This window comes from Vicugna pacos, chromosome 19 (genome assembly GCF_048564905.1).
Source record: "Vicugna pacos chromosome 19, VicPac4, whole genome shotgun sequence".
In the NCBI taxonomy this organism is placed as follows: domain Eukaryota; kingdom Metazoa; phylum Chordata; class Mammalia; order Artiodactyla; family Camelidae; genus Vicugna; species Vicugna pacos.
Window position 1 is genome coordinate 37,561,184 of NC_133005.1, and position 19,947 is coordinate 37,581,130.

At 42.9% G+C, this 19,947-nt stretch overlaps 1 protein-coding gene across 8 annotated transcripts in view; it reads right to left on the reverse strand.

The window, feature by feature from the left end:
* Positions 1–9,592: 9,592 nt before the first annotated feature.
* ADNP (activity dependent neuroprotector homeobox) overlaps positions 9,593–19,947 on the reverse strand; it is a 51,351-nt gene continuing 40,996 nt past the window's right edge. For 6 of the 8 annotated variants that reach the window (XM_072944389.1, XM_072944394.1, XM_072944391.1 and 3 more), the window contains 3 exons: positions 17,701–17,813; positions 15,788–15,880; positions 9,593–14,017 (listed from right to left, as the gene is read on the reverse strand). In XM_072944389.1, coding sequence (XP_072800490.1) covers positions 10,907–14,017; positions 15,788–15,880; positions 17,701–17,813 — 3,317 coding nt within the window. In that variant the 3' untranslated portion in view covers positions 9,593–10,906. Of the gene's footprint in view, positions 14,018–15,787; positions 15,881–17,700; positions 17,814–18,116; positions 18,155–19,947 lie in introns of those variants that run through there. The other 2 variants (XM_072944396.1, XM_072944397.1) reach the window with 2 other exon arrangements.

Here is a 19,947-nt window from a genome sequence, read left to right on the forward strand (position 1 = left end):
CGTGTGGTCTGGGTGTAAATGTTTCCTCAAAGGGTGCTCCTGCCACCTGATCAAGCCAGAGCCTCAGAATCTGTTTATAAAGCCCCTCACCTGACGGGAGGGTAAAGCTCCTGCCTTCAGATTCCCAGTGCTAATGCAGAGGTCTTTAGCATTTTCTGGAGCCTTTTAAGGTGTGTTTGCCTTAATTTCTTCTCATGCAGATGAGTTTCCTGCTATTGGCCTGAAATGCTAGATTCCTCGCTTTGGTGATGGATATTTCTAGTTTCTGGGGTCCTTCCCAGAGCCAAGAACACACACACAGAGACACATACACAGGCACGCACACACACACCTGCACTGCAGACCAGCATTTGGATTTCAGGGAAATCTGACATCATGAATCAGGCAAGATAGCAGTAGGCGAGCAAGAAAAAAGTTGAGTCTTGCAAATTTTAGGACAGTTTTTGGAACTAAAAGATAAAGATGGACCCCTTGGTTTAAGCAGTGCCAGCATTTGTCTGTGGGGATAATTTTTGTAAACATGATTTTTATTTAAAAATATCTCTAAGTTATTTTAAATTATTGATGTATAGTTTACAGATAGAAAGGTGCCCCTAAGTGTAGGGTTCACTGAATTTTCACACACTGAACAGCGCATCTGTTTAACCCTTACCCAGATGGAGAAACACACAAACTGGCAGCGTCAACACCCGGAAGCCCCCTCAAGCTCCTTCCAACCGGTGCCCTCCCCCCCACCCCGCCCCGCCCGAGCTAACACCATCCTGCCTTCTAGCAGCATCGACAGGGGTGCGATCCGTCCTCTGTAACTGGAGGAGGAGAGGCATGAACACTCAGTGTGCACTCAGTGGGCTGGCTTTGTGCCGGCTGCCCCGGCGCCCCTGGGAGGCTGATCCTTCATTCTTACGGCTGGGTTGTATGGACCAGGACTGTTTTTAATGAAGGAAGCTTAGGTAGTCCCTGTGCCCCAGTCTGCTCAGGGAGAGCAGAGAGTCAATGGAACGTTCATTTTTCAGACAAGTGGTGATGACGCCAGTTTCCGGAAAGCTGAGTATATGTTGATCGCTGGAGACGCCCAGGCTTCTTTCTCTTTCCAGAGCCCGAACCAAGGGCCCTGGAGAGGGGAAAGGGAAAGTCATGTGATCAAGCCACAGCAACTGAAGTGTCCCAAAATAGAGGCCCACAGGACGGTGGCTGAGAGCGTATAGGCTCTGAGGTTAGCCTGCCTGGGTGGCACCATCTCTTGCATATCTCAGCTGTGTGACCCTGGGCTAGTCACTTACCCTCTCTGAGCCCAGTAAGATGCAGAGAATAATGGCACCTGCCTATTGGGGTGTTGTGAGGAGGAAGCGAGATGACCTGTGTCCCTGTCGGCAATGGGCTCTTGGGAATGGGTGGCTGGGATGGTGACTGGGCTGGGTAGGGGAAGCACCGACTGTTCTGTGTTTCTCAGTTGACTCGTGGCATCCAAGAGCCTCAGCAGTGAGTGGCTTAGGAACTGCCCTTAAATTTCACGGTAAGAACAAGTCACGGGAGCGTGAGAGCTGCCAGAGCCCAACTGCGCTCTCTGGTTTTGCTGTCCTGCGATTCTTTAGGGGACATCGCCACCCTCCCCGCTGCCAAGTCAGTGAGGAGGGGTGAGGTTGCATGGCAGCATCGATGGGGAAAAGGTGACTAATGGGCTAGAATCGGCCATTCCAAGCTTCCGGGAGTTGCAGAGCCAAACAGTGAACTTTTAGGGACACTTGGAGACACTTAGGGGGAGGCAAGGCCAGGACACGGGGCCTGCCAGGAATTCCTGACCTCAGTCCTTTGAGCTGCTGGTGCTCTGTCCTGGTGCCAAGTGACCTGATGGGCGTCCCCTTTAAAGCAAGTGTCTGATGTGTCTCCTAGCAAGTCAGTGAAAGCTTGACTGCTGACTCGAGTGGGTCCTACATGAAGCCCATGGCAAAGGTCACTTTGCAACCTAGAAACGGATAATCATTTTCTCTTTTTCTTTCTTTTGTGGCTGTGGTTGGACAGGGACGCCAGTACGTAGACCATTGCAAGTATTCGTAAGAGCAAGGCCCTTTGGTCAACCATCCCTCCTTTCCCCGTGGATGTGAACTTCATGTCTGTCAAAGTAAGAGGTTTCAAGACGGTGGCCCACATGCTGGCAGAAATGTGGTTTGCCCTGAACTGTTTTAAAATTGTTTTCATGTTGAGACAGCTGGGTAACCATCTGGAAAAAATAAAGTGAGTTCCATACCTCACTCTGTACACCAGGAACACTTCCAAAATTCCAAATGGATTAAGGAGGAGTTAAATGTGTAAAATGAATTTATAGAAGGAGGCAGAAACATTGGAGAATCACAAAAAAATCCAGAAGTCATAAAAGGTAAGTTGGATTATATTTTAAAAGTTTAAAGCCTCTGCATGGCAAAAACAAACAGAAAATTCAACCAAAAAAAATAAAATAAAATAAAAAATCTCAAAACAAAACAACAAAATCCTAAGCAAATTCAAAAGACAAAGGACCAAAAAGACAAATGACAAACTGGGAAAATATATTTGCAGCTCGTATTACAAAGGGATAATGTCCCTAATACATAAAAGTGCCTACAAATAAATAAGAGAAGAAATTTTTAAATGTGAAAAGGATATAAACAGGCATTTCACAGAAAAGAAAATGCAAAAAGCATTTTAAAGGTATGAAAAGATACTCAACCTCAATCTGTAAGTAGAAAAGAATATTGAAATCATTCAGTTTTCACTCATCATGCTGACAAAAATAAATTTTTGATGACACTGTTGGTGAAATTTTGAAGAAACGTGCATTCTCACGTATCAGTGGTGGGACACCATTCTCATGGAGGTCCGTGGGCAGTCCCCATCAAAATTAGAAATGTCTGTCCCCTTGGGTCCCTAGGACCCAGTTCCACTCTGAGGGGTCTAGCCTCCCAATATACACACACAAGAGAAACAATAAATGTAAACGTTTATTCATTGCACATTGAAATAGCAAAAGATTAGAAAGAACCTAAGTGTCTTATCAACTAGGGATTGGTTCAGTTACAGTATCCCCACACTCGCATGGGTGGATGGAACCCTATGAAGTGATAAAAATGGATTAGGAGTTCTTTATGAATTAGTATGGAGAGATCATCGAAGCCAAAGTGGAGGGAAAGGACATGATATGCTGCTATTTGTGTAAGAAAGAAAAGCATTAAAGTTCTCTGGGAGGAGAAACAAACATTTGAAAACGGTGAGTATCTGTTCTGGGTGAGAAATGGACTTTCCACTTTATGTTTATACTTTTTTGATATGTTGGGGTTTACCTATTCAAAAATTCAATCAAAATCAGTTGCCAGCAATTCAAAGTCAGGATAGTTCACGTAAAGAACCGGATTTCCAGCTTCTCTACAAAAACTAAAATATCTAGCAATACTGGGCTCTTCCTTCTGCAATACAACAATGACCTAAAGCTGATTCCCTGCAGAGGGGCTGTGCCTCCAGGTTTCTCTTGTATCCAAATTATTTCTCTGATTTCTTAACCTGCCTGGCCCTGTGGGTGTTTGCATTCAAGACACTTAGAGCCAAAGGTCCCTAGACCATGGAGAGTTTATTCCAAGGACACAGGGTATGTGAAGACATGCAGTGGGGTGGAGGGTGCAGCTGCGTAGTCACTGCAAGACAAAGCCCCCCGCCCCCCAGCAGGCAAGCGAGCATCTCTGTGCCCCAGTTCCAGGGGGCGGGGCCTCACTATAGAAGTATGTGCTTTCAGGGCTCCTCCTTTTGGGAGTGACTGATACCAAGTCAAATACATCATAAGAAAACTAGAACAATAGTCTTCATGAATATAGATGCAGAAGTCCTTAACAAAATATTAGCTGACTGAATCCAGCAACATATAAAGAGGATTATACACCATGGCCAAGTGGGCTCTCTCCTAGGAATGCAAGAGTCATTTAACACCTGAAAATCAATCAATGCAACACACTTGCATTAATAAAAGTAAAAAACCACATGATCATCTCAGTAGATGTTGGATTTTGTCAAACGCTTTTTTCCTACATCCATTCATGATAAAAGCTCCCTTTCTTGGGGTGGAAGGGGGAGTGCTCAGAGAAGAGGTTAGAAGCTAGGCAGACACCCCCAAATGTGTCTACTTCCAGGATTACTAACTGTCTTGAGATGATTTGTTGACCAAGGCACCTGGAGGCATCAAGGCATTTCCCTTCCCATCTTAAAGCAAAATCCCACTTTGCCTTCTGGTCGAGAGCACAACTCTCCTTGGGTTTGGAAGTATTCAAAGTATTTCTGACTCCAGTCGCCCCAGGAGTTCCTCTGTGAGTCCTATGGACTCACCGTGGACTCAAAAGCATCAACATTCTTATCTGTAAGCACCAGCTGGATGCACTTCAGGCTTGCAAGCAGCGGGGAAGTGGCAGTGGTCTGAAGCTTGTTTCTGTGCCTACTGGGCCTTCTGGCAGGTGGGAATTGCTGGCTACCCATGATGCTCTGTTTGAGGAAGGAGTCAGGGAGACACTGCAGTGGGCAGTGAAACCTGGCATTCCTGCAAAGAACCAAACCAGCCAAGCCTGACTGCTGGGGGTCAGCCCTTCAACCAGCAGGACTTTCTCATTGCATCTCCCAGGGAGCTGCTCCATTATAAATGTCACATTCACAGTTTTGCCAGCACGGCTCTTCTGGGGCTGCCACGCCCGAGGCCTAGAAGAGGAGAGAGACATGGAGGAACGCCCTCGACAATGAGGTTTGTGCTTTTCTTCTGCTTGCACCAGAGCTGGGAATGTCTGCGGCGGTGACGCCAGCGGGGAGGAAGGGTGATCTGTGCAGGCCCCTGGTCTTCTCATGTCTCGCCTGGAAACCGAGGAGACACCAGGGCGTTAACTTGCACACATACAATTGCTTTTTGCATACAAGTTGCATCACTGGGTGGAGAGATGTGGATTCTCAGGCTGCCTGGCAGGTGGGTGTGTGTTGACGGAGAGTAGATGGTCTCACACAGGAAACCACTGGTAGCAAATGTATGAATCAGGAAGGCTCAGGCTGTAGCCTTGCTCTCTGGTCTTTAGAGCTAGTGGTTCTCAGTCTTGACTGTGCACTGGAATCAGCTGGGCCACAGCCCAGGCCAACTGCATCAACATCTCTGGGGGAGGGTCCTCGGCATCTCCAAGTGTTAAAACTCCCCAGGTGATTTCAAGATGCAGCTGGGACTGGGAATCCATGCTTTCCAAGAATAGCAGGTAAGAGATTTTTTTCAGGAGGCTTCATTTGAAGACTGTGAGGCCTCAACATCCGTCTCATACCCTCCTGAGTATAGTGGGTGGAACTGGGTTTGTGTTGGTTTCTGGTTTGGGTTGAATTGATTCCACCCCAGCTCCAGAGATTGGTGCTGCCTGATAAGCCAGTCGAGGTAATCCTAGCTCACAGTGACTCACTGAGATCTGGCCTAAGCCCACCAGCCACTGAAACTGGTTCTAGAATGGCCCAGTTGGGTCCAAGCTCAGGATTCTTGCTCAGTAGTGAGGGAGGGGAAAACTTTTCTCAGAGCAGGTGAATGGGAAGTTACTGCAAACACCAGGGTGCCTGCTTAGGGTGAGGGTGACCGTGTGGGCGGCAGGAAGGAAGGACAGAGGACCTGAGCCCTTGCCAACATAACTGAGCGACCCACCCTACTGGGGCACAGCTGTTACCTGGGTGTCCCCTTTATTAAGCTTGATCCGAGTTGGAGCTCCCGTAACCTGCCAGTGAGTGTACTATTGCATTTAAAAAGGAGTCAGTCTAAAACCAGGGAAGGTGAGTTGGGTAATCACTGATGGGCAGACTTCCCTGGAAGCACTCTGAACCAGAACCATGTCTTGGTGCCACCTGGCACAGAGACATATCAATTCTTCCAATCTTGCCTGGGCCGAGGAAAAAGTCGCATTTTGGTTCTAGTGTGCCCCGAGTCCCTCTGATTTTCCTTTTTAACAAACAGAGCAAGTCTCAGGCTCAAAGCCCTCAGCAAGCAAGGACAGGTGGCAGATTTTTAGTCTAATGTTTCGTTTTGTCTGTTTTTATGGATGCCTTCATTAACAGCAAATTAGGCTGGTTGTCTCTTGTAGAGACATGGTTTTCTTCTTTGTAAAGGGGAGCTGAAACATTGTAAGTACATAAGGCAGCTGTCAGGCAGATGTGGTAAAAATAACGAAGGTGGCAATGTGAATGAGTGTAGTTTGGGAAACACTGTGCCAGGGAAAGTATGATGTGTTGGTTTAGAAACCGGGGCTCACATGTCTTTGCATTCATAGCAAAGAAAGCCTTTCTTAAGAGACTAGCCTTTAGCCAAGATCAAGGCTGGATGGTGGGGCTGGGAATTCCAGGGGCTGTGGACTCATATCCTGGGTCCCAGTCGGCATCTCCCTGCTGCCAGCTGGAATCTTTGGGGCAAGTTGGCTTCTCTGAAACTTCATGTTCTGAAACCTGGGGGATACTCCCTTTACAGGACTTTTTGTGTGTGTTTGTGAGGTGCTGTGGGGCAGGGGCTGTTTAGGGAACTGGGGCAGGGTTGTTTTGAGGTTTCAAATTATCTTGGAAACTAGTGTCCTACAACTAGTCCCAGGGACACTTCTGTCATGTTCGGATGTTTACTCGTTGAGTAAATATGCAATCAGGATGTGTGCTGAGCTCTGGACATTTTTAGGAACAGTGTTGAGCTCCTAGGAAAGGTGTAATCACATCCCTGGCCTGGAGGTCCCCTCCTTGGAGGACTCTGTGTTTAAGCCTCTCTCCGCGTCCTCTTTCTGGGGAAGCCCATAGAGCCGTTCCAGCAGATGCAGCCACTGGCAATTCACACAGTGATCTTTTTGCCAGTGGTCTCCCAGGAGTGGTCTTTAATTTCTAGATTCCCAGATGGCTGCTCCACGTACATAGCTGCCATATTCTACTCTAGTCTAGAAGGCTGCCAGAACAGCGCTTACATCAAATGCATTGGGAGAGCCCTTTTATTTCTAGCCTCTTGCTTTATGTTTCCTAAAGGTGAACAATTTGCTTATTAGAGTATCCATCTTGCTTCACTTAGTGGTAAGACATTAATAAAGGTACAGCAAAGTTTTTATTGCAATCAACAGTTCAGTTTTAAATGGCTCTACACCTTTCTAGGGTGCACTGGGGTGTGGGGTGGGATTGGTTTGCATCACGGTTGTACAAACATTGTATGTATGCTGAAGAACACACACCTCTGACAGCTCATTCACACAGCATCCAAGAGTGTGCCCTTTATTCCAGTCCTAGAGCATGTGTCCTGGAAATGACTATCGCCCTTCCCTCCTATGTTCTTAGTTGGAGCTCTTTAAAATCTTGACTTAAGAGTTTCCGGATATATACAGCTTTTGTTTTAAATGCTGATTTTTTTTTTTTAACACAACCCATACTAAATTGCAAATCCACTGGGATTGAAGTTACAGTGAATGTTAAGTTATTTAATGCAGAGTAAGCAGGATGCAAAGAATTAACCAAATGGTGACCCTCCTTTGCTTCAAGTTTGGATGCATTTTCAAGCTAAACTTCTATTAGTAGTTGGAAGAAAACACCTTATTTTCTAACTTGACGTCTAGTTTATCTGAGTCTTTTTCTAGACCATGTCATGGTGGCCAATTAGTAACTGGTACGTTGGAATGCATTTCAGAATGGTAGGAGCAGTCTCTTTTCAGTCTTCTGGGGGTTTAGAAACTTGAGATTTTCCTACACATTTTGGTGAAACATGCCTGCAGTTGGTACCAACCCAATGAACAGGGTAGATTAGAAATCAGGGTCACAATGGGTAGAAAAGATCATTACCTATGCGGTGGCAGAAGGCTGACTGGCTGCTGTGTGAAATCCACATACTCAGTATGTTCTACCTTATCTTGTTGGGAAGAAACAGATTTTTCCTTCACTCCAAGTGGTCCTCAAGCTTCAGTGGCATAGAAACACCGAGAGATGATCTGGGAGCCCCATTTTGAGGGGTAGGTGCCTGTAGTCCACAGTAGGGAAACCATCCCTCTCTACGGCAATACTCACTTGGCAAAAGCAGGCCCAATGGCTTCTAGAAAATATTTCAGGTGGGGCATCCCCCAGTCTTTGACGTGATTTTCAAATCTGGCATTTATCTTGTTCTCCGCTGAAGTAGTGTGTGTCTTTACAGGCAGGCAGGCATTTGGACCAGACATACAACTAGAGGGAAAAAAGGGGGCAGATCTTTTTCTGCTCAGATCTTAAGAGGGGACAAAGAACAGTCTGAAGCAGACCCTTTACTGCTCAATGACAGGGAACCAAAGTTAGGACAAGAAAATGTTTCAATGTGCTGAAAAGGGAGAGAAATCTTAAAGTGTTTACCCAGGCTCTGTGACTCATGGCCACAAGGAAATGTGAAGGGCAAAAAGAAAAGTTCTCTGAAGTATGTTTTTCCTATTTAAAATCTACAGAATTGTTCAGTCTACAGTTATAGACCTTCTCTAATCAGAAGATGGCAGATTGGCAGCTTTTATTTCCATATTATTCCGAAAACAAACAGGAGCAACAACGTTCTTTTAAAATGGCTTTTATTGAGACACTTTCAGGGCTTCTGCAACATCTCTAGTTGGGGATCTTCCTCATTTCCAGTTCTCGGGGGCTAACGTCTTCTGAATGCCAACAAGGCCCACTCCCACCATCTCAGCAAGGAAGCACGCTCATCTGTCTTTGCTCGAATGTCCAACTAGAAACGCCCCCCCCCCAATTATTTTGCACAAGTTTCATTAGTACTCCACGAAGGACTCATAAGCCCAGGCTAAGTTCTTCCTACTTGTTAATTAGGGAGGGTAATTTCAAAACAAATATGCGATGGCTTAATTTCAGCTGGTATTACTGTTCTCAAGTAAGAGAAACAGACTTTCTCAATGCCAGGTTTTCTAACTTAGTAATTTGTAACATCTTAATTTGGGGACATCCCATTCTAAATGTTAGCTGGTGTCCACAGAATTCACAATCTACCTCTAAAACAGACTTAAAATAGCTCCACACTAGCCCCAAATGCACAACTTACCCTTTTAGGGGCAGGTTTGGTCAAACCTCAGGTAAAGCAGCATCAACAAGATGAAATCTTCTAGAAAGTCTTAGAGGTTACAGAAACCAACCACTTTAGGAACTCTTTAGGCCAGTGTCCCTGAGAGGCAGTGACCTCTGCGTGGACTGGAGCATCTCATCATCGTTATAATTGCCAAAACCGCTGGCCTAATTCTGCCTTCTTACAACTTTCCAGTCTCTTGGTTCAAGTTGCTCTTGGGAATCTATGCACAGTAAACACACCACACCAGCTCCTTGCAGCTGGACAGCCCTCCAAACGTGATCTCCAAAGCCTTTTTCTTAACAGCAAGATGGTCGAACAGTTTTAACAAAAGCAGAGTAGTTGCCTGTTTAGTACACTCGCTCCCATTATAAGGTGAAAACTAACATTTACTTCATTCAGAAGAAAGAACACCAGGGCATTAAGATTCTGCTTGCAAATTAACGCTAATTTATGTTTACACCCCTTTATCACCGAGACATTTACATATACAAGCAGGCTCTGGTCCTTAACAAAAGGGGAACTGAAAAAAATTCAAGGATGTTTATTTTAGCAGTTTAAAAGGAAAAAGACAAAACAAAACCAAAGGTTTTATAACAGGTGCCTTGAGAGGAAGCATTCCTTCTGCCAATGGCACATCTTGATCTTCCACGAGTTTCCTCAGCGGCTGTGGCCTCCATCTCTGATGGAAGAGCCACGGCATCAACTCGCACAAGACGTAATGGACAGAGGACTGTAATGTGTAATAAAGCAAATATTTACATTAAGCACAATACAGCAATTTATTTAGATGCTTAAAATGAATACAAAGGGAAATAAAGACCACAAAATTATACATACTACAACAGTGTGTCATATATTAGATGGTATAAATGAAGACACCAGGGCGGTGTTTAACTAAAGATAAAACTAAATATCCAAAAGGCAGCACTCCTTGGTTTGCTGCTTCAACACAACACACTTTCATACAGATCTAAAAGGTGTCAAAATTAGTAGCTGCAAAGTCAATTCTTGCATGTGATTTTAGCTTAAAAGATTTCAGAAAACATCTGAAATACCAGTTTTTGTTTTTGTCAGCTGTAATGTCAAGGATATTCAGAACAAGAAAAATTCTATAATACAAGAGAGTCCAGATATATATCTTATGTGGCTGGCCTCTGTTGTGAGATTGTACAAGGTTATGTGCAAAAACTAAGTCTGTCCCGAAGTCCACACTAGGGTAGTTTCAGGCTTTTGCTAGGTCAACTAGATACAGCGTTTATTACACAGCAAGGGCAACACTAAAAAAACAAACAAAAAAACCCCAAAAAAACAAATCTATGATGGGTACACAATAACAATATCATAAGCATCACTTGAATAGGTCTAAAAGACTGTACAAATATACATTTCAACTATTCAGAATGAATACATGAAAAAAATCAATTTCCCCAAAGTCTACTATACACATTGGACTGGTAGCTTGTATGTTGGCGTAACACTACCATGTGAATTGAGAACGCTTCCCAAGGACATCCAACCATTTTACAGAGGGAAAGAAATGCTGAGAAGGCAGATAAAATAAACCTCTGCTTTTCCTCCTGTGTGTTCATGAGCCACCAAGTTACTGGTTTTTCACATTTAGTTACTGTGTTGTCACAGCACGTTCTAAAGCAAGATCAGCCAATCACGTGTCACAGACTTAGAAATAACCACTGGGATCACAGTGGCCACATGTCCCCACAGCCTGATGACCCAGCACTCAAAAGGCAGTACCAGTCAGAATACAGCTTTGCAGTCATTCTGAAGGAGAACAGAGTTCCAGGCTGCAGCGTTTGTCACTGATTTCGGAGAACCTGGCACTCAGGCCTGTTGGCTGCTCAGTTTAACTCCGGTTAAGCTGCCGTGCATGGGCTCAGCTACTCCATCAGTCATGTTGTCAAACTGCTCCCCGTCCTCACTGTCAATTGTGCTATTCTGCCACTCAATCTGTGGGTTGGATAAGCGCTCATCATTTTCAGTTGCATTCTTCCACTGTGACTGGTCCTTGGACCAAAACCCTTCAACTTTTCCATAGGAACTATTCTTCCATTTCAACTGCTCTCTGTCACCTTGCATGGTAGCCTTTTTTTTGGCAGCTGGCTTACTGCTCCTTGCATCTTCACTCTGGGAAGACTCATCGGACCAGGTTCCTGGTTTCATTTCACATGGGTTGTCCTCGAAGTCCGACACTTGTTGGGAACCAGGGCCGCTCTCAGACGGAGAAGCACCATCTTTCCACTCAACGACATCGTCTTGGTCAACCTCACTATCAGAGGCATCAGGCATTAGTTTGGTTGGTTCCTCAGTCAAATGAATAGTTTCATATTTTGAACCATCCTCCTCTTTTTGGTCTAGCTTCTCCTCAGATTCTAAAGCATCCTCAGAAATTACCTTCGGTATGTGTTCCTCTGGGTTATCATTGGGGATTTTAGGCTCAACTTCAAAAACAGGATCAAAAGGGCTACCACTTCCATTGGATTCTTCTTCCAAATTTTCGAAACTGTCAGAGGAACTGTCATCTTCCTTCCCAAGGTTGAGCTTTTTGTCAGCAGTTTTACTAGCATTGACTCTGGAATCCTTCTCATCATGATTTTCAAATAGCCACTCAGCATCAAAATCCATCTCATGCTTAACCTTGTTTAATTCTTTCATGTTGAAGCCCAGTAACACGCCAGGCTTGTATTTTTCACAGTCTCGGACACACTTCTTCCTCTTGTTACTAAAATGGGAAGCAATGTCACTCTTCCACAACCATAAACTGGCCGCCAGCTTCTCAATCTCTCTCCTGGTGGGATATGGTTGTTTGTTGAAGTATTTTGTTAGGAAGCTTTTCCTGGCTTCATAGGAATCATCTTCATGACCCTTGGGGTCTAAAGCTAAAACAACAGGCTCCTCAGGCTTCTCTTCAAAGAAGCTGGGTGAATCACTATCATCATCTAACTTTCGCTTTTTCAGCAAGGGAAATTCCATTTGCTCGTAAGTGCGCTTCACAGGTGCCAGGCCTGGTGACTGGTTAAGCCGAGAGGGTGCATTCGTCTTATCTTGGCCATTCTGGGTCTTTCCAACACCCCTGCAGTGAACTAGATGCAGAGTGATCGTCGAGGCGGTCATATTGCTGGTATACACACCAAGGCAGTGGATACATTTGTAGGTGAGCTTTTTCTCCACTGGGTGAACCGTCTGAATGACTTGGTGCCTCTCTCGTAAGTGATGTGCAAGTGCATCAGATATGGGTCCTTTCAGGATTGAGAAGCAAAGAGGGCAAAGGGTTTTCCCGACATCTTTTTTATAGGGCACTGCAGCTTGAGGTGAACTTTTAACAGGGATATCTGCCTTTTCCTGAACTTTTGGTTGTGGCTTTGGGGGGACTGGAGGGTTATTCTGGGCATGGTAAGCAACAGATTCGGCAGGGGCATCCCTCAGGTTGTATGTGGTTACAAGGAGATGGATATTAGTGTGACTACCCTGCTGCAATGTCAAATCAAAACTCAGAGTAGAATCTGTTTTAGGTCCCATCTCTTCATCAATGTGAACCATCCGCATGTGTGCCGCCATCTTTTCCACATCATTGAAGGTTGAACGGCAATATGGACAAGACAGACCATGAATTAACATATGGTTGAGCAGAGTATCTGTGGGCAAATAGCGATTACAGTAGAGGCATTTGCTAGTGAAGTTGTGTATTTTCATGATGTAGTTGGCTACTGCTGGGACTTTCTCAGCTTTATGTTCTTTTTCGAAGTGCACGCTATAGACATTTTCAGGAAAAAGCTCATTACAGATTGTACATATTTTCCACTTCTGAGTTGAAGAAGTATTGGGCGGGGGAGGGCCAGTGGCAGCTGCAGTAGGTTTGGAACTGGACTGACCTAATACTCTGGATGCCTGTGACTGGGAGAGGGAAGGAGACTTTAACTGGCTCGATGAGAGAGAAGAGGCATTTGCAGGCTGCAGGGAGTATCTTGCTGGTGCCTGGGACCTCTGCTCTGACCCAAGCCCGTAAGATCTTCCGTTTCCACTTGGAAGTAACTGCTTCACAGACTGAGACTGTTGAGGGATGGAAACTGGAGCATTGCCACTGAGACCCAGTCTCATTGACTGACCAACGCCATAGCCCTGGCCTACAGATTTGACCCCATAGTTGTTCTGCTGTAGGTGAACATTAGACATCATGTTCACTCCTGTAGAATTTAAGTTAGGCTTTGGTATTGAGAGTCGATTCACCATCTGCTGTGACGGCAAAGACCGGACGTTTCCAGAAGCAAGGGAACCAATTCTTGATTGGAGTCCCATGCCTTTCTTCTCTTGAGGTTTGGGAGCAATCAGCATCAAGGGTTTGGATCGGGGAACCACCACATTTGTGTGCCCAATCATGGCAGTGACCTGATAGCCTATGCGTTCGTGGTCTTCAATGACATGTTGAACCAAAGCTTCATAGGACTTTGGCATGAAAAGGCATCGCTTGCAGTGAATACTACCCTCTTCCCGGGCATTTGAGCCTAAGGGGACTGCACCATTGAGTGATTTTTCGCCTGCCTTTGCTATGTAAGGTGCTGCCACATGTTGAAAATGTTCCCTGTAAATGTGCTTCCTAACTATTTCGTAAAGAGGGTCTCGGTAAGTGCACTTCTTACAGTAATAAACAGCTTGCTCTACACTGTCAGCCTGCTTAGGTTTAAGGCCATCAGTTTTGCTTTTATCTTTGAAAGTGCTGAGGCTGCTACTTGGTGCGCTGGCGTTTGGAGCATGAAATATTTTAATGTGTGTTTCCAGAGTCTTTTTGTCTGCATTGAAGGTACAGTAGGGGCAATTAAGGAGAATCCTATTTTCAAAGTCTTCACTATGGACATTCCGGAAATGACTTTTGTATGCAGAAAAGAATTTTGAAGAAAATGGACAAGCACTGCAGCAAAAAGGTTTTGTCCGATAGTCCTAAAGAAAAGATAAAAACTGGAATCAGAATGCCACTTCAGACAGGCAGTAACAGGTTCTAGGTTTTTCCCCAGTCTCAATTTTAGAGACACAATGCTATTTTTAGAACCAAAACTCTGTGTTGCACTGATTTGAGTATAACTTTTTTCCTTTTGCAAAATAAATTTATGGTCCATAAACTCAAATGAGAAAGCTGTTTTAAACTACTTTTTTGGTATCACACTGTGTTATAAATAAAAACTCAATTCTAAGTTCTCCCTCCAAGTTTTTAGAAAAGATAAACAAAAGACAAAGACAAACATTTTATAGTTAGAAAAGACATGAATAAGCCAGGTGAAATCATCTTCACTCCATGACTCAGTAAACTGCTGAGGGCTTCAGATTTACTATATGGTAAAATTCAGGGCCCAGAGTGTTACAATGCACTTAAGGCAACAAATACACCTTTGATCCTCCCCATCATGGAAAAATTTTCATAGAAAAAAGGAACAACTTCAAAAATCTCAAACATTTCCCCCTCTGATCGAAGTAGAGTGCAGTATTCAGATTATACTGCAGATCAAAAAAATTACTGATTTGAAAAGTCAGCTTTTTTCTACAAGCCATGCTGTTCCTTCTTCTCAAGCAAGAGCAGCTTCAAAAGAAGTAATGAAGTGATAGCTGCTTTGATTCAAATTAAGAAGTTAAATAAAAATTTCCTATAGACTGTGAGGAGTGCAAGGTGTTAAAAAGCCTATAAAGTAAAGCACTGCAGAATATACTGATATCAAAGAGCAACTGCCAGAACCATGCTCATTAACACTTGTGCAGTCCGTCCTTTGAAGAAAGTGAAACACAAACTTGGCAAGAGGTTAGCTCTTTTCCCTAAAAACTTACCTTGTTTCAGATACTGGTCTGAACCAAAACGAAATACTTCGCTTTTCCTTTAGTATTTGTAAAACTGAATTAACTAAATGGTGTGTCCCACTGGAAAGCTTTCATATTTTAAGACTGCTGGTTAATCCCCTTCCCTGGGTATCAACAAAAAAGAACCAGATCACTGCATTATCGAATTTCTGAGGCGGAGTTTGAAAGTACCGATTCCCTGCCAAGTATGTTCTGACAGATGAACAGACCAATACTCCAGAATCACAATCACTGCTGAAACAGGGGGTGGTATGTAGTTCGCAGACAAGGAGGCACCACCTGTGACTCCCTTTGCTTTTGTTGTGTTGTCACCTATTGCTGTTTGGTGGCATGGCTGGTGCCCTGGACTATCTAGCACTGCTTTTAACTCCAAAAAATTGAAGCTCTGCCACCCATTCCAGCCCCCGTGTGCTAGCTGAGGCCGCCCCACAGAGTCTGCGTAACAACACAGATGAGTAAGAAAATGCAATGGAAGAAAGAGTCCTGTCTTCCCCTCTCTAGAAGAAACAAGGACTGATGGATACCCTAGGTGAACAGGATGCTGGAGGGAACACTTCAGAATCAGAAGAGCCAAAATACTTTTGGCAGGGAGGTGGGAGGGGGACTAGAGGGGAATGCTGGTATACAGTGGGCTTCACAACCTTTAAGTAACAAAACTTTCTCTTCTTACACTTGAAGTTTCAGCACAATGACAGACAAGAACAAAAGTTCTTCCTAGTTTTCCCTACCTCTTAGGAAAATGTGAAATCAATTTTGACACTTCTCACGAAAGGATGCTGCCTCTAAATAATACATCACTATGAAAGCTTTAGAACAGAAAACAGAAGGATGCAGCCTTTTGGGGAAGTCTCCCATGTAACTTACCTGGTTTTTTGTAAGTGAAGGGTCCCATAGTCCTACATCCTCCCATGTAGTGTTTTTCAAATAAAAGTCATTAGGTTCAAACTGTTTAAAGTCCTAGAAAACAGTGAAAGAAGTTTACAAAAACACATGGTATCAACTCTAGCCCAAGTTTACATACAAATTCTATTTCTTAACTAGGACTGGGCAGATGCACAGGAAAATCAACTCCACAGAGAATTAAAACTAGGAGTGATAAAGCCCTTAGTAAATTCAAAGAAAGGCATACGATGTAACATTGAATGTTTTATATCAACCAAATAGTCCCCAAATGATCAGCCAAGTTTTCAAAGAAGTGGCTGGAAGTTGTAACTAATTAAAAAAAAAATTCCGCCACATATTAATACCAAAGCACCCTTCATAAGAGTATTGTAACTCATCAGTTATAGTACTGGAATGGAGTATATAAGATATCAACGTTCACTTACAGTACTACAGATGTGATATTCTGGTTCTGTGCAAAAAAAAAAAAAAAAAAAAAAAGTCTTTCGTGATGGGGTTTGGGAGGGGTGGAATTGGACTCGGAAGAAAACTCAGGATTTCTGAACCCCCAAAGGAGGAAATCTATTCAAAGAAAGCAACTAGTATAATATTAAATTTTTACTCTTTGTAAAAATTTGAACTCCCCAAGCCTGAGATAGGAACATAAAAAGTTTTATGGTAAAATTCCTCTTGTTCCTAAAAGGTTCACAGTTCAGTATGGGGAAAATCAAGTACACATCAATTCCAGAGTACGTAGTGGATGCAATAATGGGAGAAACAAATCAAATGCAGAATAGAAAAGGTACCTCTAACATTTGCATTGTTTATTCTTGTGAAGACTACTCCACTGCATATTGAAGTAAATGGACTGCTGCATCAGGCAGATCTACCTGACAGGACTTGAGGGGCTGGAGAACGAGTGGACACACCAGGGACAACATAACTAAAGAAACCTCTGAGAAGCTTCCATCTTCATGACATACCCCTAGAGTAGGATTAGTGGGAATCAGGAAAAGAAAACTTGTTGCATGAAGGAAACTGCTTTTTTTTTTTTTTAACTTTCGATTCCATCCAAACATTTACTGAGTGCCTATTATGTGCCCAGCACTATGCTAGGTGCTAAGGAGACACAGATGGACAATGTAGTTACGGTCCCTGGCCAGCTGGAATTTAAAAGGCTAATGGGGAAAACAGCTTTAACATTTCTTTTTAATCAGAGCTTTTTGGTCAACAACCACAAGACTGGAGTAATGAGATCTGGAAAAGGAGACCACTGCACTGGCTATCCCACAGGGCTATTATAAAGCACACAGAATAAAAAGGCTAGAAAAACAGTTTGTGAAGTCCAAACTGTTACACAGGGGAAGATAATAGTCTATGATGGGTCAAAAGGGCCAACAAATGCTCAAATCCCAAGGAAAGACAACAAGCACCCAAATCACCATGCCTCAGCAATCAGAAGATCAACCAGAACATTCAGGCGTATCAGAGCGAGAACAGGCTCTGGAGTCCCACAGACAGACCCTGCCACATGCTTAGCTATGAGGTGGACCTGTTTACTGGTTCTTCATCTGTAAACTGGAGATAAGAATTCCTATGCCCCCCTGGGGTTGTTTTAAGGATTTGCATTTAGAGATCATTTTAAAGCACCTAGTAAAAAATATCTGACATGGTACGTCCTCAACGGTAGCTGCTTTTGCTTCAGGATGCAAAGATGAAAAAGCCCGTTTTAGGGAGAAGGGAACAAGTTAGGCTAATTGAGAAAGCTCTGGCAAAGCTAATGCTGCAGTTAAAATTCAGAATCACATCTAAGAATTAACGATCCTGGCCACTAATACAAAGTAATGGATCAGAAGCTGAGTCATGTGAAAATTAAAAAATGACATGCTACTTACTTCTATGTGTTCTTTACAGTATTCCAACCCAATGTCACTAAGTATTTTTTTCACAGTTTTCCGGGCTTTTCTTAAACTGCCAAGATTGTTGACAGGAAGTTGGAACATAGTTTCTATTGGAAAAAAAAATTTAAGTCAAGTCAAAACATGTACAACTTGTAATATTTACTAATTCCGCTGATGGTAGGATCACAAACCCTGGCCCAGTCTGACAAAAAAGCTGAGTAGATACTCTTATCTAGAATGTTCTGCATACTTAACGCAGGCAGGCAAAATAAGTGCTCTCTGATCTTTTCTATTTTTAACAGGACATTCTATGTTACAGATAACATGAATTTAATGTGGCACAATTCTGATTAAAAACTAGTTTGGTGATGAACTTATTTAAAGTTGAGAATTAGGTTAATAATACCAACCGATTATTTTAAAATCAAGTGTCGAGTGCTTTTTCTCCTTGTGATGTTGAACCTCTGAAAACAGAAAAACGTTCACCATTTCAGCATCATTACCACATAATTTTGAGTGCCAGGGAAAAGAAGTTTTTGTTGTCTGGGTACTATCCTGCACATTGCTATAGTATCCTTAAAAGTTTATACTTCTGTATGACCCAAACTAAAGACACAAATGGTTGTGTAACTTGCCTGCCAGCCAGCACCACACCTGGGCAAAGGCACTCACTTATGGTCACAGAATGAATGCTGAGATGGGGAAAGCTGGGGACTCAGCATCACAGCAAGTAATAACTCTTACTGACTTTAGGGGATCTTTTTGAAAAATGAAAAACCTATATGGGTGTGTGAGGGAACTGAAAAATTACTTAAATGACCTAATACATTAAAGTAGAAATTTAGGCCTACTTTCCCAAGTTCCTTAAAAACAAAGGTTAAGAAAATAAAGTTAGTAAAACTTGGGCAGTTGAGAATTATAATGTGACTATAAATGTCTCTTAAAAGATAGGGTAAGAATTTATCATCGACTTCAGAATCCAAATAAATTCTGCAGGACATAAAGTAGTTCTAAAAATCAAAAACACACAGAAACAAAAGCCAATGCACCAGGAATTAAAATTTAGTACATGCCAAGTCTGGTTTTCTAATTAATAAAGGCTGTTAATCTATGATATCACTACCATTTGTAAACCACAATCATGAAGTAAACCAATCCAAATGTAGTATCTGTTACCTCATTTATATTCTAATCCAAAAATCAATATTAACTATAAAAAAAAAAAGAGAATGAAGCCTACCAACCTCCCCCCAACTCCCAGCAACTTCTATAAACCCTAAATCTGGATATGTTACCAAAACTTAGAAGTCTCAAAATATTCTGTATGAAGTACCAATGTGTACTTAAAGCCAAAAGAGGAATGCATTTCACTGAAACACACTTATCCTTAAGCTGGAACTCCTCCTAGCTATGAAGCATGACTATGGTGTCCTCTGCACTCTCCATTATTCCTTGAGGAAATGTTATTGCTAAACCCTTTTGATGGTTCAAAACAAATTTTTTAAACAATTTTTTTTATCAGTTGCTTAATAAACTGATTTTAAAAAAAACTCTCCTAGGCTCCCATAAACTAGGTCACTCAAAGAGAACCACCTGATAGAAAAATGTTTCAGAAATACAGTGTCACAGGCTAATTCTGAAGAGACCAGGCATAAAAATGAACGCCCATAGATACCCAATTCTGAGAAGAGACATTTTGTTTCTCCATTCATTTCATAAATGCTCCATGAGCCAAAATCCAGTTCTTTTGGAACTTCCTACGTTAATCCTTCACTTCAGAGCAAAGACGGCAACAGGCAGCCATTACTGGTTCTCCCTGCCTCCTGGATAAGCAGCTCAACGTCTCAGCAAAACAAATACAGATTTGGAAATGTCGCCACCACTCTACACAGAAAATATCCAAGGGAGTCAAACTGCAGCTTAGGATAAAGGAAAACACCCTCATACAGAAAATCTGCCCGCAGCTAAGTTGTTTCAAGACCTCCAAGCGAAAGACCCTCACTGCTTCACTATACCCAATTTAGCCACCTGCAGTTCTGAAAAAGTAATAAGCTCCTAAGGGAGCTTAGTTATAAAAAACTAGTAATTCATAAAAGGTATTTGATACATAGAATAAATCTTGAGTTTACTCATTTGAGCTGAATTAAACAGGCTTATAAGTAAGCGACACTGCTTACTGGAAAATGCTGTACAAAAAAATGGTTATGTGTTTCATGATTAACTTGGGTTCCTCCTAGCTAC